General features: G+C 52.8%; 8 protein-coding genes across 8 annotated transcripts; 6 read left to right on the top strand and 2 right to left on the bottom strand.

Annotated features, from left to right (window-relative positions):
* Positions 1–704: 704 nt before the first annotated feature.
* On the top strand, positions 705–2,239 carry DACRYDRAFT_115446 (monooxygenase; the record flags this gene model as incomplete). The annotated part of the gene is made up of 5 exons (XM_040770005.1): positions 705–777; positions 843–1,159; positions 1,214–1,303; positions 1,353–1,760; positions 1,814–2,239. The coding sequence occupies 5 exons, from the start codon at positions 705–707 to the stop codon at positions 2,225–2,227; spliced, it is 1,302 nt and encodes a 433-aa protein (XP_040630124.1). The 3' UTR covers positions 2,228–2,239.
* A 362-nt stretch (positions 2,240–2,601) lies between these two features.
* On the top strand, positions 2,602–4,185 carry DACRYDRAFT_106394 (FAD/NADP-binding domain-containing protein; the record flags this gene model as incomplete). Its single annotated transcript, XM_040768260.1, has 5 exons — positions 2,602–2,695; positions 2,746–3,053; positions 3,103–3,252; positions 3,304–3,711; positions 3,772–4,185. 5 exons carry the CDS (start codon positions 2,602–2,604, stop codon positions 4,183–4,185), a joined length of 1,374 nt encoding a protein of 457 aa, XP_040630123.1.
* Positions 4,186–5,361: 1,176 nt separating this feature from the next.
* DACRYDRAFT_49998 (cytochrome P450 oxidoreductase) lies at positions 5,362–7,721 on the top strand (the record flags this gene model as incomplete). Its single annotated transcript, XM_040774957.1, has 3 exons — positions 5,362–5,577; positions 5,632–7,194; positions 7,242–7,721. Coding segments are annotated over 3 exons (2,259 nt in total), but the record flags the coding sequence as incomplete, so codon positions are not given.
* Positions 7,722–8,416: 695 nt separating this feature from the next.
* On the top strand, positions 8,417–10,055 carry DACRYDRAFT_115444 (monooxygenase; the record flags this gene model as incomplete). Its single annotated transcript, XM_040770004.1, has 4 exons — positions 8,417–8,661; positions 8,713–8,985; positions 9,033–9,182; positions 9,234–10,055. The coding sequence occupies exons 1-4, from the start codon at positions 8,548–8,550 to the stop codon at positions 10,053–10,055; spliced, it is 1,359 nt and encodes a 452-aa protein (XP_040630121.1). The 5' UTR covers positions 8,417–8,547.
* Positions 10,056–10,329: 274 nt separating this feature from the next.
* DACRYDRAFT_65440 (uncharacterized protein) lies at positions 10,330–14,206 on the top strand. Its single transcript, XM_040775784.1, has 4 exons — positions 10,330–12,447; positions 12,494–13,470; positions 13,520–13,750; positions 13,803–14,206. The coding sequence occupies exons 1-4, from the start codon at positions 10,645–10,647 to the stop codon at positions 13,978–13,980; spliced, it is 3,189 nt and encodes a 1,062-aa protein (XP_040630120.1). The 5' UTR covers positions 10,330–10,644; the 3' UTR covers positions 13,981–14,206.
* Positions 14,207–14,491: 285 nt separating this feature from the next.
* On the top strand, positions 14,492–15,624 carry DACRYDRAFT_78127 (ATP phosphoribosyltransferase; the record flags this gene model as incomplete). Its single annotated transcript, XM_040776313.1, has 5 exons — positions 14,492–14,546; positions 14,596–14,631; positions 14,684–14,753; positions 14,806–15,161; positions 15,218–15,624. The coding sequence occupies 5 exons, from the start codon at positions 14,492–14,494 to the stop codon at positions 15,598–15,600; spliced, it is 900 nt and encodes a 299-aa protein (XP_040630119.1). The 3' UTR covers positions 15,601–15,624.
* A 124-nt stretch (positions 15,625–15,748) lies between these two features.
* On the bottom strand, positions 15,749–16,305 carry DACRYDRAFT_21481 (uncharacterized protein). The gene has a single exon (XM_040772417.1). The coding sequence runs from the start codon at positions 16,190–16,192 to the stop codon at positions 15,815–15,817; it is 378 nt and encodes a 125-aa protein (XP_040630118.1). The 5' UTR covers positions 16,193–16,305; the 3' UTR covers positions 15,749–15,814.
* A 1,158-nt stretch (positions 16,306–17,463) lies between these two features.
* On the bottom strand, positions 17,464–19,426 carry DACRYDRAFT_21480 (beta-tubulin). The gene is made up of 8 exons (XM_040772416.1): positions 19,356–19,426; positions 19,269–19,303; positions 19,137–19,214; positions 19,049–19,084; positions 18,816–18,990; positions 18,397–18,761; positions 17,913–18,344; positions 17,464–17,858 (listed from the first exon to the last, which is right to left on the bottom strand). The coding sequence occupies exons 2-8, from the start codon at positions 19,293–19,295 to the stop codon at positions 17,643–17,645; spliced, it is 1,329 nt and encodes a 442-aa protein (XP_040630117.1). The 5' UTR covers positions 19,296–19,303; positions 19,356–19,426; the 3' UTR covers positions 17,464–17,642.
* Between the last annotated feature and the right edge of the window lie 519 nt (positions 19,427–19,945).

Raw genomic sequence — 19,945 nt, 5'->3', positions numbered from 1 at the left:
GGGGGGTGAGGAGGAAAGATGGTGACGGGGGAGGATGGTGGGGGGAGGATGGTGACGGGGGAGGAAGGTGAGGGGGGAGGGAGGTGAGGGGGAGGAAGGGGGAAAGTGATGTTTCGAGTGCAAGCAGATGGGGAATCGAAAAGCAACGGAGTGCGTGTTAATAAAGGCCTCTGCGGAATCAAATCCTCCAACAAAACAGTAAACAGTTTAAAGTTGATGTAAAACACAACAAGAACAGGATCGAGCTGAGACTGCGAACGTCGCGTTCACCGTACTCAACTTGTGAGTCAGACGCGACGAGGAATATAACGCGACTTTCATGTGAAAGCGTTCGCGTGTCGGGAATAAGCATGTTCGGTGTTAGCATACATGGAATATATATAGCGCCTCGACTGCCTTTCTGGTGTGTACCCCACGGTATAGATTCTACCTTGTTATTATTGTCAAATGGTCCATATTGTAATCAACGCCCTGTGGAAACGGGTAGATTGCCCGGAGCATGTGTGGAATCCGGCCACGGAACTAAGTTTTGCGAGAACCCAGAGAGACCCTTGATTCCATCGTGACCTCTCGCAGCGAACGTCCGCCGTGCCGAATCCCTAATCATATCAGCCCAGCGGTCTAATACAAAATGCGACGAAGGCAGTTCAGTTGTAGAACACCGACTGCTTATTCGTGGCCTCACTTGCCTGTATACCATCGACATGGCGGCAACGAACTGTTCGAATGGCAGCGCTGAGGAGAAGGTCAAGATCATCATCGTAGGAGCAGGCTTTGGTGAGCCTCTTGTCCAATTCAGTGGATACAATACCTTGCTGACATCTTTGGGAATCATTCCGCAGCTGGCTTCGCGTGTGCCATCGAGTCGAAGCTCAAGGGTCACGACGTGATCCTCCTTGAGAAGTTCCCCAAGCTCAAGATTCTAGGTGATATCATCTCCTTCGGTGCAAACGCAGGGCGTATCTTCGAGCGCTGGGGATGGCACGATCGCTTCTGGCCCATCTGCACACATCTGAAGACGTTCCACCTCCACACATGGAAAGGTGACTTGATCTCTGCTCAGCCGCTCGAGGAGATCAGGTTCGGTGCGCACCAGTACAATGGGCATCGGGGTGAGCTGCACGAGATCTTGATCGATCATGCGCAGAACACTCTGGGAGTCGATATTCGCTTCGGACAGGAAGTGACCTAGTACTGGGAGACGGATGATGAGGCAGGTGTCGTTGTCAATGGCGAGCGTCTCTCTGCCGATGTGGTTGTTGGCGCCGACGGTGTGCGTTCGAAGGCTCGTGAGAAGGTCCTGGTAAGTGATATCATTCATTTCATGTAGTGTCTCACTGATCTCTACTCAGGGATACTTTGACAAGCCTCGCCCGTCGGGCTACGCTGTCTACCGTGCCTGGTTTACTGCCAAGGGCAGTGGCATTGAGGAAGATCCTATGTCCAACTACCTGGTTGAGGACGGCGATGCCTTCTACGGTTGGATTGGCAAGGATGTTCATTTCCTGTGCTCCTCCTCCAAAGGCGGAAGGGACGTCAGCTGGGTCATCACCCACAAAGATGAAGCCGATATCGAGGAATCTTGGTCCTTCCCTGGAAAGATGGAGGACGTGCTCAAGATTGTCGAGGATTGGGATCCACGCTGTGCTGCAATCCTCTCCAAAGCACCGAGTTGTGTCGACTGGAAGCTCGTCTACCGAGATCCCCTTTTAACCTGGCTGAGTCGTAAGGCGAGGATTGCTCTCATCGGCGATGCTGCTGTAAGTCGTCATGTTGCTCATCATCAACCTCCGTTCCTGACAGTCTCCTATAGCACCCTTTCCTTCCGACGAGTGCGCAAGGTGCTTCCCAAGCCATTGAGGATGGCGTGACTATTGCTGTTAACCTCAAGTTAGCCGGGAAGAAGAACGCTCAGCTTGCGCTCCGTGCCTTTGAGAAAATGCGCTATCCGCGCGTGCGTAAGACGCAGATCACGGGCGAGACGAACCGCGACAAATGGCACAACGCGGACGAGGACAAGGTCAAGAAGGACCCGGAGTCTGTCAAGCTCTTCAATGAGGAGTGGATCATGGGCCACAACGCGGAGACGTATGCCTTTGAGCATTACGCCGAAGTGGCGAAGGATATCCAGGAGAACGGGTACAAGTTACCTGATCTGGAGGATGACGATAAGGCGAAGGAACGAGTGATGGAAGCCAGGGAAGAATACCTCGCACGGGCCATCTAGATTGTATGTATGTAACCAACAGAAATCTGTAGTCTAATCTCAGACCGTACATGTCGGAATCATGTGAAGCTAACACTTGCTCATCGGCGTCCCACATTTCCGCATCTCTACCAAAGAAGCAAGCGGGAAACAAAGAAGCGCTGGCTTTCGCCTGCTCAATCTGAGAGCTACCGTTTAGAGTTGGACCACAAGGGATGGTTTTGCCGGCATGTTGATAAACCCTGATCCTCCCGTGACCCCGTACATTTCTCAACATATTATCCGCTCCAGATGGGTATATAGCAATGTATTTGTCAGTGCGGATGGAGTTCGACGCGGATATTGGCATCATACCATCCGCTGCTACGTTCAGCTAGGCTCTGCTTGCCAGAAGTATGTCTGAAGCGAACGGCAGTACCGCCAGTGGGCGCACGAGCGGGAGTGCAACCAAAGAGCAAGTCCAGATGATCATCGTCGGTGCTGGTTTCGGTAAGTGATTCCATGATCCCGCCTCGCTCTTCTGAACCTTTTCTTCAAAGCTGGCCTCGCTTGTGCAATCGAGGCAACGCTGAAGGGCCATCATGTCATCCTCCTCGAGAAGTTCCCCGAGCTCAAAGTGCTCGGCGATATCATCTCCTTCGGTGCGAATGCCGGGCGGATCTTCATGCGCTGGGGGCTGCACGATCAGTTCTGGACGATATGCACCCATTTACGGCAGTTCCATTTGCATACCTGGCGAGGGGATCTCATTGATAACACCCCGATCAAACCAACGGAAGACGGCATCCATCACTATAATGGGCATCGTGGGGAGTTGCACAAGATCTTGATGGATCATGCGATTGGGGTAGGTGGTGAACATTCGCTTGTCGAGGATATTCATGACTGGGTGCCAGATGGGCATCGATCTCCGGTTCGGACAGCAGGTCACCGAATACTGGGAAACAGACGACGCTGCCGGTGTTGTTGCTAACGGCGAGCGCTTAACGGCAGATGTTGTGATCGGAGCAGACGGGGTGCACTCCAAGGCACGCGAGAAGGTCCTGGTATGTGAACGCATTGCAGAGACGGCAAGCTGTTGTCACATTCACGCATAGGGTTACTTTGACAAGCCTCGCCCCTCTGGGTACGCCGTCTACCGTGCGTGGTTCACCGCCAAGGGCAGCGGAATTGACGAAGATCCCCTGTCGAGCTACCTCGTCAAAGACGGCGACGCGTTCTACGGTTGGATCGGGAAGGACGTGCATTTCCTGACCTCGTCTTCCAAAGGGGGGAAGGATGTCTCCTGGGTGATCACCCACAAAGACGAGGCGGACATCGAGGAGTCGTGGCAGTTCCCGGGAAAGATGGAAGATGTTCTGAAGATCGTCGATGGATGGGACCCGCGTTGCGCTGCAATCCTCTCCAAGGCGCCGAGCTGCGTAGATTGGAAACTGGTGTACAGAGACCCGCTCCCTACGTGGCTCAGCCGGAAATCCAGAATCGCCCTCATTGGGGACGCTGCAGTGAGCTTATTTGCACAGCAAATGGTTGCAAGTTAGGATTAACTGAGCCTCGTCCAACAGCACCCCTTCCTTCCGACTAGCGCACAGGGAGCGAGCCAAGCCATCGAGGACGGCGTCACGCTCGCTGTGAACCTGAAGCTAGCGGGCAAGAAGAACGTGCAGCTGGCGTTACAGGCGTTCGAAAAGATGCGATATGGACGTGTACGGGGAGCGCAACTCACAGGCGAGTTCAACCGCGACCGGTGGCATAATGCCGATGCGGACGCTGCGAAGAAGGACCCGGACAGCGTGCGCTGGAAGGACGAGGAGTGGATCATGAATCATGATGCGGAGCAGTGGGCGTTTAAGCACTATGAGGAGGTCACGAAGGATCTCAGGGAGAACGGCTATAAGCTTCCTGAGCTTGAGGACGACGATAAGGCTACGGAACGCGTTCTGGAGGCGCGCGAGGAGTATCTTGCCAGGGTTATTTAGGAAGTCGTGCCACAGTAGCCATATTTCGTTGTACAAGAATTGTCTTCAAGGGCTGTGCAACAGAAGGTCCAAAGTTCTGTCATATACTTGGAGCGAGAAGCTATGATGAGGAGGGTGACTGATCCTTTCATGGCAGTTTCATTGAGTCCGAGGACTCCGATGAGTTTCGGCTAGACTTGAAAGGCAGCGCAGAAGAACAGAAGGAAATGATGTTGACAGATATAAATGGGCCTGTGACCAAACGGAACAGAGTGCATGAGGCTTGAAATTGCCGGTGATGCTCATTGAGGCGACTCCGATTAACCAGAGAGTTGGCATGTCAAGCAGCAGTTATGAGTCTGCAGTAGCCAATGGTGATTGTCCGCATTGTCAGTTAGCAGTCAGCGCAGACCATAAGAGCGCTTCAAGTCCGACGGGATATAAGGGAAGGAAAGACAATGTTGAAGAAGACCAACGCATGGCGGATACCGCGCTGGCTGGTGGGGCGCGGAGGAGCGCTGGTTAGCTAAGCGGGCCGACTGCCGGCTTACGCAGGACCGGTTGGGGCGGATGAGTTGTGGTTCTTGGCTTCCGCCGCCTCTCCGCCGCAGGATAAAAGTTAGGATTATTGCATGACCTAGGGGAAATATGAGTGAGGGTTTGAGTACTATAGAAATGAATGACCAACAAAGGGTGTACTGGGCATTGAGAAAGGAGAGATGAAGCTAAGGAGGACCAAGTGCACACGTGGGGCAGAATAATTTTGCGAAAGGGGAACGGTACCCGCCGTGTGCCTTAACCGATTTTCGCCGTAAAGGAACAACGGGGGATCGGCACCATCGCCCCTTCCCCTGAGAGCGCTTCTCTCTTTCCCACCTTGTGGGCAATTATCAAACATTTTACTTCTCCTCTCTATCTCTATCTCTTTCCTTCTTCTTCTCTCTCAACTGACACGAAGACGCTCACATCATCGCTATTCTCTTTGTCAATATCTTGTAGGTGAGTGCAATTCACTTTTGCTGCCGGCGGTAAGAGACCCCAGTGACACGTCTCGTACCATCATCTCAAGGCGCCCGCTTTTTCTCTCCCCATCTCGTCTTCCACATCGTCGACCACATCTCATTAATACTTTTTCTTTTCATTCTCCTCTAGACTTGACACCTCTTTGTGCTGGCATCTCCTAACGTAGAGCCGTCTTCAGCCACGATGGCATCTCTCTCAACATCCGATCTCGTTCTTGTCACTCTTGGCCTTGCCATTGCCGCCATCTGGTTCCTCCGGGACCAGTTACCATTCCTCAAGAGCTCATCGTCAAGCAAGCCTATACCCAATGGAAAGAGTCCAAATGGGGGTGCTAAGGGGGCAACCGGAGGAGCAAACCCGAGAGATTTCATTGCCAAGATGCTAGATACCGTAGGTGTCTGTAACACCTGCGGAACCAGCGCTGATCCCTAGTCGTCTGAATAGAAAAAGCGTATTGTGATCTTTTACGGCTCGCAGACAGGTACTGCAGAGGAATATGCGATCCGTCTTGCCAAGGAGGCCAAGTCACGCTTCGGTCTCTCGTCCCTTGTCTGCGACCCGGAAGAGTACGACTTCGAGAACCTGGATAAGATTCCCGAGGACTGTGTCGCCTTCTTTGTCATGGCAACGTACGGAGAGGGTGAGCCGACCGACAACGCTGTGACGCTCATGGAGAATCTCGAGGACGAGAGCTTCGAGTTCTCCGGTGGAGAGCACAAGCTCCCGAACCTCCGTTACGTCGTCTTCGGTCTTGGGAACCGCACATACGAGCACTACAATCTCATCGCACGCCGAGTGGATGCCTCGCTCGAAAAGATGGGTGCTACTCGCATCGGCAAGCGCGGTGAGGGAGATGACGATAAGAGCATGGAGGAGGACTATCTCGAGTGGAAGGATGGCATGTGGGAGGAGTTTGCCAGCGTGATGAACGTCGAGGAGGGCGCGGGATCCGATACCGCAGACTTTGTCGTCACCGAACTCGAGAAAGAATTCCCTACAGAGAAGATCTACCTTGGCGAACTCTCCGCTCGTGCGCTTACCCGCACCAAAGGCATCCACGATGCGAAGAATCCCTACCCGGCGCCGATCAAGGAAGCCCGCGAACTCTTCGCTACCGGCGGTGATAGGAACTGCATTCACGTCGAGTTTGATATCGAGGGCTCCGGTCTCACCTACCAGCACGGCGACCACTGTGGTGTTTGGCCTACTAACCCTGACATCGAAGTCGACCGCCTGCTCTGTGTCCTCGGTCTGGGTGCACCCGAGCGCCGCACGGCTGTCATCAACATTGAGTCTCTGGATCCCACCCTAGCCAAGGTGCCCTTCCCTATTCCGACGACGTACGAGACCATTTTCAGGCACTACATCGATATCTCCGCTACGGCCGGTCGTCAGGCCCTGTCCGCGCTCGCCAAGCACGCACCCACGCCCGAGGCTGCGGAGCGCCTCACGCAGCTTGCCACCGATAAAGCTCTGTACGCCTCTGTGATTGCGGACGGCTCGCTCAAGCTCGGCGAAGTTCTCCAGCTTGTTTCATCGGCAAAAGTTCCAGACTTCCACGTAAAACCTACCCCTGAGACCATCACTCCCTGGAAAATTCCGTTCGACCTGATCGTATCGCTGATTCCGCGTCTCCAGCCGCGCTACTACTCCATATCCTCTTCGCCCAAGCTTCACCCAGGTTCGATCCACATCACCGTGGTCGTGCTCAAGTATCAGGCGGAGAAGTCGCATCACCCGGAGAAGGATCCTAAGTGGGTCTTTGGTGTAGGCACAAACTACATTCTTAATCTTAAGATGGCGCATCACGGCGAGACCTCCGTTCTCATGTCAGAAGAAGGCATTGAAGACGTAGATCTTTCCGTCCCGCCGCGCTATGCGATCGAAGGACCAAGGAGCGCGTACTACCACGAAAAGGTATACAAGGTTCCGATCCATGTGCGCAGGAGCACCTTCAGGCTGCCTACCAACCCCAAGACGCCAGTTATCATGATCGGCCCTGGAACTGTGAGACTATATGCATTTCTATCAGCAATTTACTTAATGATTCACAGGGTGTCGCACCATTCCGCGGCTTTGTGCAAGAGCGTGTCGCCCTTGCCAAGCGCGCGATCGATAAGAACGGACCTGACGCACTGAAAGACTGGGGCAACATCTGGCTGTTCTACGGTTGCCGATCGTCGACCCAGGACTTCCTGTACGCTGAAGAGTGGCCATACTACGCCGATCAGCTCAACGGCAAGCTCATCATACACACGGCCTTCTCACGCGAGACGCCGCGGAAACCAGATGGCAGCAAGGTCTATGTACAAGACCTGATCTGGCAACAGCGCGGACCCCTGACCAAGGCTATCCTTGAGCAGAAGGCGTACATTTACATCTGCGGTGATGCAAAGAGCATGGCGCATGATGTTGAGGATCAGCTGATGCAGATGCTGGGAGTGGGCAAGGGAGGAACAGCCGAGGTCGAGGGTGCGGCAGAGCTCAAGCTGCTCAAGGAGCGTTCAAGGCTCTTGCTCGATGTCTGGAGTTAGGTGAGCATATAGATTGTGATGAGTTGCGTTGCAGGGTGTTGTGTTGTATGAACAATGTGGTACCCCTCCCCCATATCATTGCATTTGCGTTGTTATCGCGACCTTTCCTCTCTTTCCCATAGGCCCTTTCTTGGGTTACTGGAATCACCACCTAGATCGTAATGTGATATCATGACCTCTCAATAACAATTGGGACGACATTAAGGAGGAAAGGAAAGTGTTCATTTGAACCAGATGGATGACCTTGCCAGGTCCATGTTTCACAGCGAGGCAATGTGCATGCATGTATCATGTAATATCATCATATTAAAATAACATGTTTATTGGTTAGGTTTTGCCAAAAATTGCGAAGAGTCATAGACTCATCGACGCGTTCGGATGCTTAGTTTGCAACTAGCAATTGGCTGTGACTCGGTAAAGACCTCACTGTCGACAGCTCGTGCCCGAGCACAAGAGATGCAGATAAAGGGATGCGCGACATCAAGGCTATATACCCTGAGCAGTGGCGCACGGACCATGAACCCTAGCGCACGGACGCTGAAGGAGGCTTATTGTTATTCCGGCCGGAGCCCCGCGTCCTCACGTGCATTGAACAATGTAAACCGAAATAGACGCACACTGTCGGCATATACACGGCATACAGCAACGGAATATCTCCTCCATTTCTCCGCTGATTAATCTCAGCCGAAGGTCAGCCAAGGCGTGATTGATCAGGCTATTCTCTTCCGGCCTCCAGGCATGTGGGGTATATGGCTCCTTTGCATCAGCGAAAAGGCATTCAGTTCTTCGACCCGTATTCCGCACCTGGTCAACATCGAAATTTACTATGTCTCCAAACGGCGCGAGCGACAGCAAGTCGAACAGTGAGAGGCCGGTCAAGATCATCATCGTTGGTGCTGGCTTTGCTGGCTTATCCTGTGCCATCGAATCGCGATTGAAGGTGTGTGCGAAACAAGACGTCGGGCTTACGATTGCCCATCACTACTCTTAGGGTCACGATGTTATCCTCTTAGACAAGTTCCCCAAGCTGAAGGTCCTGGGAGACATCATCTCCTTTGGACCTAATGCTGGACGCATCTTCGAGCGCTGGGGCCTGCACGACAAGATGTGGCCGCTCTGCACGCATTTGAAGACGTTCCACCTGAATACGTGGAAGGGCGACCTTATCACTGCGCAGCCGCTGAATGAGAAGGAATTTGGGAGCTATAGCTATAATGGACATCGGGGGGAGCTGCACCAGATTCTGTTCGATCATGCTGTCGAGGTGAGTTCCCTACAGCACGGTTCCAAGACGCGACTGAGCTGTGCTAGCTTGGCGTCGACCTGCGACTTTCAGCGAATGTTACCGAGTACTGGGAGGATGACCATGCTGCGGGCGTTGTTAGCAATGGAGAAAGGCTGAGTGCAGATGTGGTTGTCGGAGCGGATGGGGTGCGCTCAAAGGCTAGGGCGATGGTCTTAGTGCGTTGTTAGATCCAGCAATTGGGCCTCAGTATCTGACAGTGTTATTAGGGCTATTTTGATCAGCCTGAACCGTCTGGGTACGCCATTTACCGCGCGTGGTTCACCGCCAAGGGCAGCGGAATCGATGAGGACCCCTTGTCTGATTACCTAGTCAAGGATGGGGACGCGTTCTACGGCTGGATCGGTAAGGACGTACACATGCTCTCCTCTTCTTCCAAGGGTGGGAAAGATGTCAGCTGGGTAATAACGCACAAGGATACGGCGGATATCGAAGAGTCTTGGTCTTTCCCCGGCAAGATGGAGGACGTACTCAAGATTGTCGAAGATTGGGACCCGCGCTGCGCTGCAATTCTGTCTAAAGCGCCCAGCTGCGTTGATTGGAAACTCGTCTACCGCGATCCACTGCCTACCTGGATCAGTAAGAAGGCGCGCATTGCGGTCATCGGAGATGCTGCTCACCCGTTCCTGCCTACCAGTATCCAAGGTGCCAGCCAGGCGCTTGAAGACGGTGTAACGATCGCGGTGAATCTGAAGCTCTCCGGACCCGAAGAAGCACCTCTTTCCATCCAAGCTTTTGAGAAGATCCGGTATCAGCGCGTGCGTCGGGCACAGCGCACGGGAGAGACGAATCGCGACAAGTGGCACCAGGCAGACGATAAGAAGGCGGTCGAGGATCCCAAAAGTGTCGCGCTCAACCGCGAGGAATGGTTATTGGGCCATGATGCGGAGAAGCATGCATGGGAGGCGTATCCCGACACCGCGAAAGATATCAAAGAGCATGGGTATCATTTGCCAGAGCTTCCAGAGGGCGATGTGGCTGCTGAGCGCGTGGCCAAGGCAAGAGAAGAATATTTGGCTAAAGCCATGTAAACTATAATATCTACAGAGTCGGGAATGTGATGAAACGGAATTGATGCAGATTTCGAATAACGTGTTTTGTGATGAAAGATGGAATTGAAACGTGCCCTCTGCGAGTGATCAACACGGGTTGTTCGGCACGAATGACGGCACACACCCAAATATTATTGCACCCGGGGCTACTACCCTTACAAGAACACGCAAGCATATATATACCTCCTATACCCCCTCGACAGTCCCCTCATTTTCGTCGACCATCTCAATAACCAGTACGATGGCGGACAATGGCAGCGAGACGCCGACGACGCCTGAACCTCGCCTTCCGGCTCCAATCCTCATCCCTCCCGGAGAGACACCGACACAGAGTGGATTCAGGCATCCTCAACTGCTCACACAAGGGCAACAGGCATGGGGTGGCGGACAGAGCTGGTCAGACGCACCACAGTCTGCGACTACCTCCTACTTCCCACCCTACTCGCCCAGGCACTCGCATCCAGCGCGCCCGTCGTCTCCTTCTAGGCCGACTGGACGAAGTGCAAGTGGCGCGGGTCGTGGGGCCCGCAGCTTGTCCTCTTCGGCCCCTAATCCGAGGCACCGTAGAATGAACAGGAGTGCAAGCGTCGCTACGACTGGATCGAGGATTAGCAGAGACGAAAGGGATATTATTGATGAGGATGACCTGGACGAAGACGGTGAAAACGACCGAGATCTGGAGGCAGGCAATGGCGCAGGTGAAGACAATTCCCCTGACGAAGCAGAGCAGTTGGAAGAACACCTTGCGAGTCATGCGGAAGACGAACCTATCACGGTGAAGGAACGACAAAGCCTCATGAATGTTGAGCATCCCTTTGGTTTGCCGATCTGGAAGCCCGCCCTGTACAAGAAAAGCCGTACGGTCACGCGCAATGCAGAGACTGCGATTCACAACGTTCCGAGTCATGAACGGCACATCACTCCGGGGAACATTTTCTGGGCTGTTGTCTTTGGTTGGTGGCTTGCGCTTGTATGTGCAGGTGTTGCGGCTGTGATAGCAATCGTGCCCTTTGGTGGTCGACGATATGCGTGGATCGTTTGGGGGTTGGGGTGGTACATTTTCTGGCCATTCGGAAAATATGTTGAAGGAGATCTCCCAGAGGACGTCGAGACGGAACGTGAATGGAGTCGAGTTAGGGACGAAGAGGCCGCTATACAGGAGGCGAGGCAAAGGAGTGGGTCAGAGTCGGCTGGGACGATCAGACCGTCGGCGCAGACTCCTGTATTGGACGAAAGCGAAGAAGACGCTGCCGAGAGCGAGTCCACACCTGAGCCTGAGCCGTCCCCTGATGCTCAGCAAGATCCTTTTATTGATTCCAACCACCCAATGGTGCCCTCTGCTTCCACTTCCAGTTGGATCCCACCACCGACCGAACGCTCCCCACTCTTGGCCATCCCACATACGGAAACGCAAGATTCCGAAGCAACTGTCATGCTGAGTTCCAGTAGGCCAGGAGGACAGAAAGCCTACGACACCATCCCCGAGCGTGCGCCGCCCGCCGAATATCTCCCAGCTGCTCAAAAGGGCGATTTCCTTGGCCGACTCGTGTACTGGATTCTTTATCCCGTCCTCATCGCCCCTATCCAACTCTTCATCTGCCTTCTTTGTTTCGGAATGGTTCTCCCAATTCCAATGGCCAAGCTGAACTGGGCGCTTGTCAAGTTGCTCATGACACGGCCCCTCTCGATTCGCTTCTGCTCCCCCCCCGCGGTGATTGTCACTACGGAGAATGGTGAAAACGACATTCATACGGCCGTCAAGCGTACGAGGCTGCGTGCCGGTCAAGCCGCACCTTCTGGGGCGCCGCGTTCGACTGTCCTGCTCTGCACATACCGTGCAGCTGGCTTCCAATACTACAAGTACACCATCGGTGGAGTCAACATCATTTTCGTCAATTTGCTTCCCCTTGTCTTCTTTGTGCTTTTCGATGCATTCGTACTTCTGCCCATGAAAGAACATCAACCTACGCGTTTCCTCAACATCATTGCCTCTCGCCCCTTGATCTTCATTCTCTCTCTGCTCAGCGTCATTCCTTTGTCGTACTTCATCGGTATGGCAGTGGCTAGTATCTCGGCTCAGTCAAGTATTGGTATGGGTGCCGTCATCAACGCGACGTTCGGTTCCATCATCGAGATCATCCTGTACGGCATGGCGCTGAACCAGGGCAAGGGTCTGCTGGTTGAAGGCTCCATCGTCGGCAGCTTGCTCGCTGGTGTTCTTCTCATGCCTGGCGTCAGTATGTGCTCTGGTGCATTCAGACGGAAAGAACAGAAGTTCAATGCCAAGAGCGCAGGGGTGACGAGTACAATGTTGATCATGGCTATCATTGGCACCCTCACTCCCACCATGTTCTACCAAACGTATGGAAATGTGAGTCTTTCGCGTCATTACTGATGTTATCATTAATTGTCTTCAGTTCCGCCTCTCTTGTGTTGGCTGCCCTGCTGAACTGCCCGGCAAAGACCCTGATCAGCCATGGATGTGCAAGCAATGTTTCTACGAACACCCAGACCCGACAACAGATCCCTTCTACCAAGAGACTGTCAAGAACCTCATGTATTTCTGCGCAACGGTTCTCCTATTATCATACCTCATTGGCCTTTGGTTCTCACTTCGAACGCACGCCACGCAGATCTGGCAGAATCCGCAGCAGCTCATGCATCCTCTCGAGGTCGGGGGGCAGCCCGGGCAGCCCAACACAGGTCGTGTGCTTGCGATGTACAACAAGCTAGTCAATCAACAGCTCGCAAAGTCCCCTCTTCCAACGCATAGACCGGTCTCTCGCAGAGCGAGCGTCGCTACCACCATTGATAGTACCTACGGTGGACAGCAGGAGAGGCCAACTACGCAACAACCTCCGAGTCTCGTGAGTACGCCTCGAGCTGGACCGGTCAACATCTCACCAGTCGCGACGCGACGCGTGTTCTCGACTTACAACGGTATACCTGGCGCGGGATATGGTCCACTCATCGAAACCGTCAACCAAGCTGTCAAGTCGACCACGAATTATCAAAACCATCAGCCGCTCCCGCTCCCGCCAAACCTTACCACCGACGATTTCACTCGTGCCGTAGCAGTTGCGACTGTGTCGGCCTTGCGCCACCAACAAGCTTCTCCCGCACATCCGAGAACTGCCATGGGCCATCATGACGCGGTTGAAGGCGGGCACGATGCCCCATCATGGAGTCGCACTGTTAGCGCAGCCGTTCTTCTTGCTTGCACTGCTCTCTATGCAGCCATTGCGGAAGTACTAGTGGATGTCGTGGACGTTATTTTGGAAGGATCTGGCGTAGATGAAAAATTCTTGGGCCTCACTTTGTTTGCGTTGGTACCCAACACGACCGAGTTCATGAACGCAATGTCGTTCGCAATGAACGGAAACATTGCGCTCAGGTATGTTTTCATTCTTGCCCTTCTGAAAACAACTGAGAATTTTCTATAGCATGGAAATCGGTTCAGCGTATGCTTTGCAGGTCTGTCTTCTGCAGATTCCTGCCATGGTTGCATTTTCAGCATGGTACAACCCCCGCAAGATTGGTGATATTGCCGATACTTTCACCCTGATCTTCCCACGCTGGGATGTCATTGCGATTATCCTGTCTATTTTCTTACTCACCTACGTGTACATCGAGGCCAAGAGCAACTACCACCGTGGCAGCACCTTGATATTGAGGTCGGTCTTCATATCTGACTCTTGGAAACCCAAGACTGATATTGCTGTCAAGTTACCTTGTCCTCATGGCTGGTTTCTACTTTGCACCGTCTCGCCCCGTAGGTATAGAGACGGGGCATACGATCAAGTTTCCGCTCATAAGGATGGATGGCGCTCTGTCATCAACGTCAATTCAGCCATCGTGGTTGCAACAGGGTTGGGCAATCTTCCTGGCCCTCTGGAGCAGGTGAACACGACTTGTCTATTGTTTTCCATTGTTCCAGCAACGTTCGTCTCTTACCAGGCTTCGTATATATCAGCATCCCGTTGCCGTACCCTCTGGCAGCAAGTAGGCTCAAAAATCCTCTTATGATCAATGCAAGGTTACGGACTATGGCCAAGCATTCTTTTTCTTTTTCACTTCAAAGCACTCCTGTATCGGTTAGCACCAATGAAACCGGATTCTGTGTACAATTATTCAACCATTCCATCCCCGTTTCCTTCCTTACGACAGCCTACTAAATGCGTGCCATAGTTTTTCTTCGACAGAAATATATTCTATTTGCCCCGTTCTTGTTGAAGGGAGGCGCACGTGTGAACAGTGTGTTTCGATTTTGGCCAATCACTGGGAGAACCCTCTAACTAGACCCTGACTCGTGAAACTTACCTCACGGAGTCACCCCCCCCCCCAGTCTTCAGGATTTCAGTGACTTGGTTGTCATCCTCAATCTTACGCTTATTCAATATACATTGTAACATACTATGGAGTACTTCGAATCGATAAAGGACCGTCTGTTGTTTGCCATTCCCAAGAAAGGTAGATGATATCCCACCTACACAGGCTCTCTGCTGAGTTTTTGTTTTAGGTAGATTGTACGAGAAGTGTCTTGAGCTGCTTCATGGTATGCCGGCCCACTGTTCTACCGAACAGGGGGCATTTATTTTTGTGCATAGGTGCCGACATCCAATTCACTCGGTCCCAGCGGTTAGACGTTTGCCTTGTCCGCAACTTCCCCATTGCCCTGTCAGTTTCCTAGCATTCCTATTCCCAGTCTCGCACCTGACTCGTGTCACAGAGTGTTTCTTCCTGCCGCCGACATCCCTCGCTTTGTGGGTGAGGGTAATGTCGACGTCGGCATCACTGGCCAGGACATGGTCGCCGAGTCTGAAATGAGCGACCTGGTTACTGAGGTCCTCCAACTTGGATTTGGCAAGTGCTCGCTTCAAGTGCAGGTCCCGGAGAAGGGCCAACTTCAGGCCGTCGAGCACCTTGCGGGAAAGAGGGTTGTCACGAGCTTCGAGGTACTGGCAGGGAAGTATTTCAAGGATCTAGATGACAAGCTGGGAACGAATACGAAGATTGAGTATGTGGGCGGAAGTGTAGAGGCGGCTTGCGCTTTGGGGCTTGCCGACGGTATTGTGGACTTAGTGGGTGAGCAGAGTGTCTTTTTTGATTAGGTTGTGACAGATATGCTGACCCTGACTTAGAGTCTGGAGAGACGATGCGTGCCGCCGGACTTCATGCCATATCAACTCTGCTTCTGTCTGAGGCCGTGCTTATTCGAAGTACAAAGACGAAGAAGACGGAACACATCCCATTGATTGAGCGCCTGACCAGCCGAATAGCAGGTGTGATCGCTGCTGGGAAATACGTACTTTGCAACTACAATATCGAGCGAACACGGCTCAAAGAGGCGACCAACATCACCCCGGGTCGGAGAGCAGCCACGGTCAGCCCCCTAGAAGACGAGGGCTGGGTTGCCGTGAGCTCTATGGTCGAAAAGAAGGCAATGGCGGAGATCATGGATCGGCTAGAGGCGATTGGTGCCAGCGACATCTTAATTATCTCGTTGGAGAATTGCAGAGTGTGATGTATCCATTGTAGAATACGGAATAGTAGAGCCTTTTTTGAAACTAGTCCGAAGAGTACGACAATCCTATTTTGTGAACAAACCAACATAAATACCTGCCGTGTTCTAGAATACAGAATGCAACACGGGGTCAAAGGTGCAGCCCGCACGACCATTAGAAATTACAAGGATATACGCAACATACTACAGCATACACTCAGCACGCTCCACCCACTCACTTGATCAGCTTTTCGTGTAACTCGGCGCCCTTCAGCTTTGCTCGTAGGAATGCCATCCGCGTCTCATACCGTTGCTTCACGTCCGCCCTGCCCTTTCGTATTTCTGTCAATGCTGCAGTCATTTTGGGGTCCGGATCCATAGTCGACAACACCGCTTGCGCCTGAGCCGGACTGTTGCGAACAGCAACTGAAGGGGTCGGTGGGTTTGACCCATTTGAACGGCTCGAAGATGATTTCGTCGCCGACCGTCGAGGCAGGACATCGATCAATGAATTTCGTTTTCGTGGTCTGATCGTAGCGTTCGAATCAGCCGCGGGCAGCGAAGTCATCGTGCCGTTTGGTCCAGATAGGTTGATTCCTAGGCCCACTGGCATATTCATGCCCTCCAGCTGATCCAGCAGTATGGCCTCCCTAGCATCGAATCCTTCCAGCACGCGCAAGCCTTCCAACTCCACCTCTGCCAGCTCTCGTCGTAACTGAGTGGCCGATTTGTCTTCATCATTGTCAGGTAATGTCTGTCGCAACGTAGCTGTGCTTGGATGCGATGGTGGCATAGGCAAATGATATGCAGATGGTGGTACGCCTGATCGGCCAGAGGGTGCTACGGAGGGTGCTCGTGACCGCAATGACGAAATGGAGAGGAGATCTACAGATTTGTTACTGGTGGGTGATAGGGGTACGTTGTGGGTGTAGAGAGTATTGGAAGATATGTTTCGTCCAGAATTGGCCGCTGCCGCCGTCGAGTTGGAACGAAAGGAAAAGATGGACGCAGAGGAATCCGCAGTTGGAAGGATCGAACCAGACATGTTGGAGGAGCGGGAGCCTTTCCGACGCAGACTGTTCTTTAGAGCAATGAGAGGCGAGGACGGCGGTGGTGGGTAGGCATCAGGTGCAATAGTGATAGGGATGTCAGGCGTAAAAGAGGGTAATGGGGGCCGTGTGAACGCTTGTGCGGTTCTCTGTGACCCAGACAGACGTGATGGGCCTGCTTGACTATTAGATCCGTAGCGTTCAAAGATATCTTGGCGCAAGATACGGTATTCATTGTCACTGCAGTCCGAGTCAGTTCAGGTATCTGGTTGGGAAGCATGTAACGTGCCTTATGAGGCCATCTGCGTGTGATGTTGCCAGCTCATTTAGCCTCGAGGCAAGGGTGCGCCTGTCATATAGGTTCAGTGGGTTTGAAGGAAGCGCGAAGCTAGTGAAAGCACCCACGTTACGGGGTCTGCTACCGGTGCAGGAGCCACAGCTGACGCGAGGGTAGAAGATGGCACCTCGATCCAACCATCGGCATTTGGCTGCGGTGATGTACTTGGGGAGTCCTTCTTTCTCAGCTTTCCATACCATTTGGAAGTAATAGGCTTCGAGTCGTGGCTTTTGGGCAGTGGGGCGGCGTCGGCGCGTCGGGAGGAGAAAAATCCCATGGAGAGCGGGCAACAAGCATGCGCACGCAACAGGGACACAGGTAGCAGGAGAACACGAGTGCGGGGAGAAGCAGATGAAAGCGAAGGTAAGCTGGAGCAGAAGAGCTCTCAGATGAGCGAGTCGGGTATCAAGAGAATCTTAATCTGAGAGGGTCGCGAACAGACGCGAACGAACCCGTGCCCACGCAATATGCACCTATAATTGATATCAACACGTTCTAGTCCATTGGAACACTTCTATTTTAGTGGGATTACATTTCCGATCATGGTATTTCCTTCACAATTATCTAACAACTCGGCCAGCAAGAAGAGAGTCAAGACAATAAGTAACAATGGGTATCTGTACATCCGTCATCACAAGATAAGTCATGATTCATCCAGGCCAGATCGTCCATCATTGTTATTCGTCCGCAACCTCGTCTTCGTATTCTTCTTCCTCAGCAGATGCTTCCTGGTACTGCTGATACTCATTGATCAGGTCGACCACGTTAGACTCGGCCTCCATGAACTCCATAGCATCCATACCCTCGCCCGTGTACCAGTGCAAGAACGCCTTGCGTTTGAACATGGCAGCGAACTGCTCCTGTGTGCGCTTAAAAACCTCCTGGATCGCCGTCTACGAATTATTATTAGCTTCAGATCTGTTTGCTGGTGCGCACGAGAAACTAACAGTATTAGCCAGGCACACGCCAGCTTGTTTCTTGCCAATAGGAGGAACAGAGCAAAGAGTAACGGACACGTTGTCCGGGATCCACTCCACGAAGGAGCTGGAATTCTTTGCCTGCAATTGCTGAACGGACGCCTCCACCTCACGTGACGACAGTTTGCCGCGGTAGATCGTGGCGGCAGTCAAGTACCTTCCGAGCCTAGGATCACATGCTACAAGCAGATTGCGGCGGTCAAACAAGGATGCTGTGAGCTCAGGAATTGACAATGACTGGAAGGACTGCGAGCCCGGCGGCACGAGAGGGGCGTAAGCGGGAGCAAGAAAGTGAAGACGAGGGAATGGAATCAGATTAAGGGCCAGTTTGCGTAGGTCGCCGTTCAGCTGACCAGGGAAACGCAAGCTGGTGCTGACGCCGGACATTACTTGAGCGATGAGCTGCGGCGAATAAGTCATACGTTCTTTCATGAAGGTTACATGAACAACTCACATCATTCAGATGTCCGAAATTGGGGTTTGGGTTCTTCAGCCTGACAGCGGCATCATACAATGCCTCGTTGTCCAGGCAAAACGTGAGATCGCTGTTCTCGATAATCTGATGGATGGACAGCATGGCGTTGTATGGCTCGACCACCGTGTCGGAGACTTTGGGACTCGGTAGAATGGAGAACGTAGCAAGCATTCGATCGGGTGCTTCCTCTCGTAGCTTCGATAGAAGCAAGCTCCCGAGCCCTGCACCAGTGCCTCCACCGAGAGAATGGATGACTTGGAATCCCTGCAGAGCATCGCATTTCTCCGACTGGTTCCGCACTTGATCGAGAATCTGATCAATGAGCTCAGCACCGTCGGTGTAGTCTGTGAAGTGCTCAGACAATCATTCAATGAGGTAACACATACAAAATGGCTTACGTCCTTTCGCCCAGTTATTGCCAGCGCCACTATCGCCGGTCACGAAGGTATCGGGCCTGAAGAGCTGACCAAGAGGACCGGATCGGATATTATCCGTAACGGCAGGCTCCAGATCAATCTGCAGGGACCGAGGTACATACTTGCCATCAGAGCCCTCTGAAAAGTAAACGCCAACCTATGATATAGATCTATCAATGATGAAGTCGAGCACTTCAACGTCTGGTGCAGCTCACCCTGGCAATTTTCTGGTCGTCATCCCCACGGTACATCTAGAGCACACCTGTTAGCCATTACTCGAGGTACAAAGAGAGACATGCTCACTCCGTTAGCATCCAGGCCATGCTCGGCGAGGATCATTTGCCAAAAGGCATAGGCGACCTGGTTTCCCGCCTGCCCGACCTACAGGAATGAGTCAACAAGGACCGTTGGGGTCGGACATGCCTGCAGCATTACCTGAATGTTGACGATCTCCCTAGACATATTCCCTACTAAGTTTTGATCAGAACTATAATTCAGGCTGAATTCAATAGGTAGGCTGACCTGTGTGTTGCAAGATGAAAGGAACAACGTGAAGGGCGGAACAGCGTTCACCGACCACCAACTCGCCTGCCCTCCCACGCATGGTCAGGGAGAAGGGCGTTTGCTTCCGACCAACTCCCCATATTAATCATTGCATCCGTCCACATGACCTCACACATTCGATTCTCTCTGGACCATGAGCCTGGATAACCTCGATCTTACTGAGGAGAGACGCTTCTTGGGCATTGCCCATTTGGGCGCCGCTAACATTCTTGACGATGGCGTGAATGCCGAGGACACGCCTAACGAAGACGAACCTGAGAATCCCAGGCAGAGTGTTCCTTGCCAAATATGTCGCGAAGAACTGGCATTGTTGGATCTGAATGAACCCCAGAAACACTATGATGAACATTTCTCCGATTCACCAGGCTAGATTTGTTTTCTACGTGGGATTCCCTCTCAACGAGTCTGTAGACTTGGATTATGGGCCCAGCGACGCTCTTGCGCGCTCAGTTGATCAGAGACCGATCTCTTCTCAGGAGAATGTCTTCTGGACGCCGTCTCAAGACGAGGGGATGATTCCGAAATCCTATACTCCTGGTACGCCCCCC

Source organism: Dacryopinax primogenitus (genome assembly GCF_000292625.1).
Source record: "Dacryopinax primogenitus strain DJM-731 SS1 chromosome Unknown DACRYscaffold_6, whole genome shotgun sequence".
NCBI classification, from domain to species: domain Eukaryota; kingdom Fungi; phylum Basidiomycota; class Dacrymycetes; order Dacrymycetales; family Dacrymycetaceae; genus Dacryopinax; species Dacryopinax primogenitus.
This window is presented reverse-complemented; position numbering and strand designations above follow the sequence as displayed.

What these genes read in the sequence shown, in the direction of transcription:
- DACRYDRAFT_21481 (XM_040772417.1), bottom strand. Translation starts at nt 16,192, where the DNA reads ATGCCAGTGGGCCTAGGAATCAACCTATCTGGACCAAACGGCACGATG.
- DACRYDRAFT_21480 (XM_040772416.1), bottom strand. Translation starts at nt 19,295, where the DNA reads ATGTCTAGGGAGATCGTCAACATTCAG. An exon ending in ACGACCAGAAAATTGCCAGG is followed by an intron (nt 18,991 to 19,048) that starts GTGAGCTGCACC and finishes TCTATATCATAG; the next exon opens with GTTGGCGTTTACTTTTCAGA. An exon ending in GCGTGTGCCTGGCTAATACT is followed by an intron (nt 17,859 to 17,912) that starts GTTAGTTTCTCG and finishes AATAATTCGTAG; the next exon opens with ACGGCGATCCAGGAGGTTTT.
- DACRYDRAFT_65440 (XM_040775784.1), top strand. Translation starts at nt 10,645, where the DNA reads ATGAACAGGAGTGCAAGCGTCGCTACGACTGGATCGAGGATTAGCAGA. An exon ending in AACGGAAACATTGCGCTCAG is followed by an intron (nt 13,471 to 13,519) that starts GTATGTTTTCAT and finishes AATTTTCTATAG; the next exon opens with CATGGAAATCGGTTCAGCGT. An exon ending in GGCAGCACCTTGATATTGAG is followed by an intron (nt 13,751 to 13,802) that starts GTCGGTCTTCAT and finishes ATTGCTGTCAAG; the next exon opens with TTACCTTGTCCTCATGGCTG.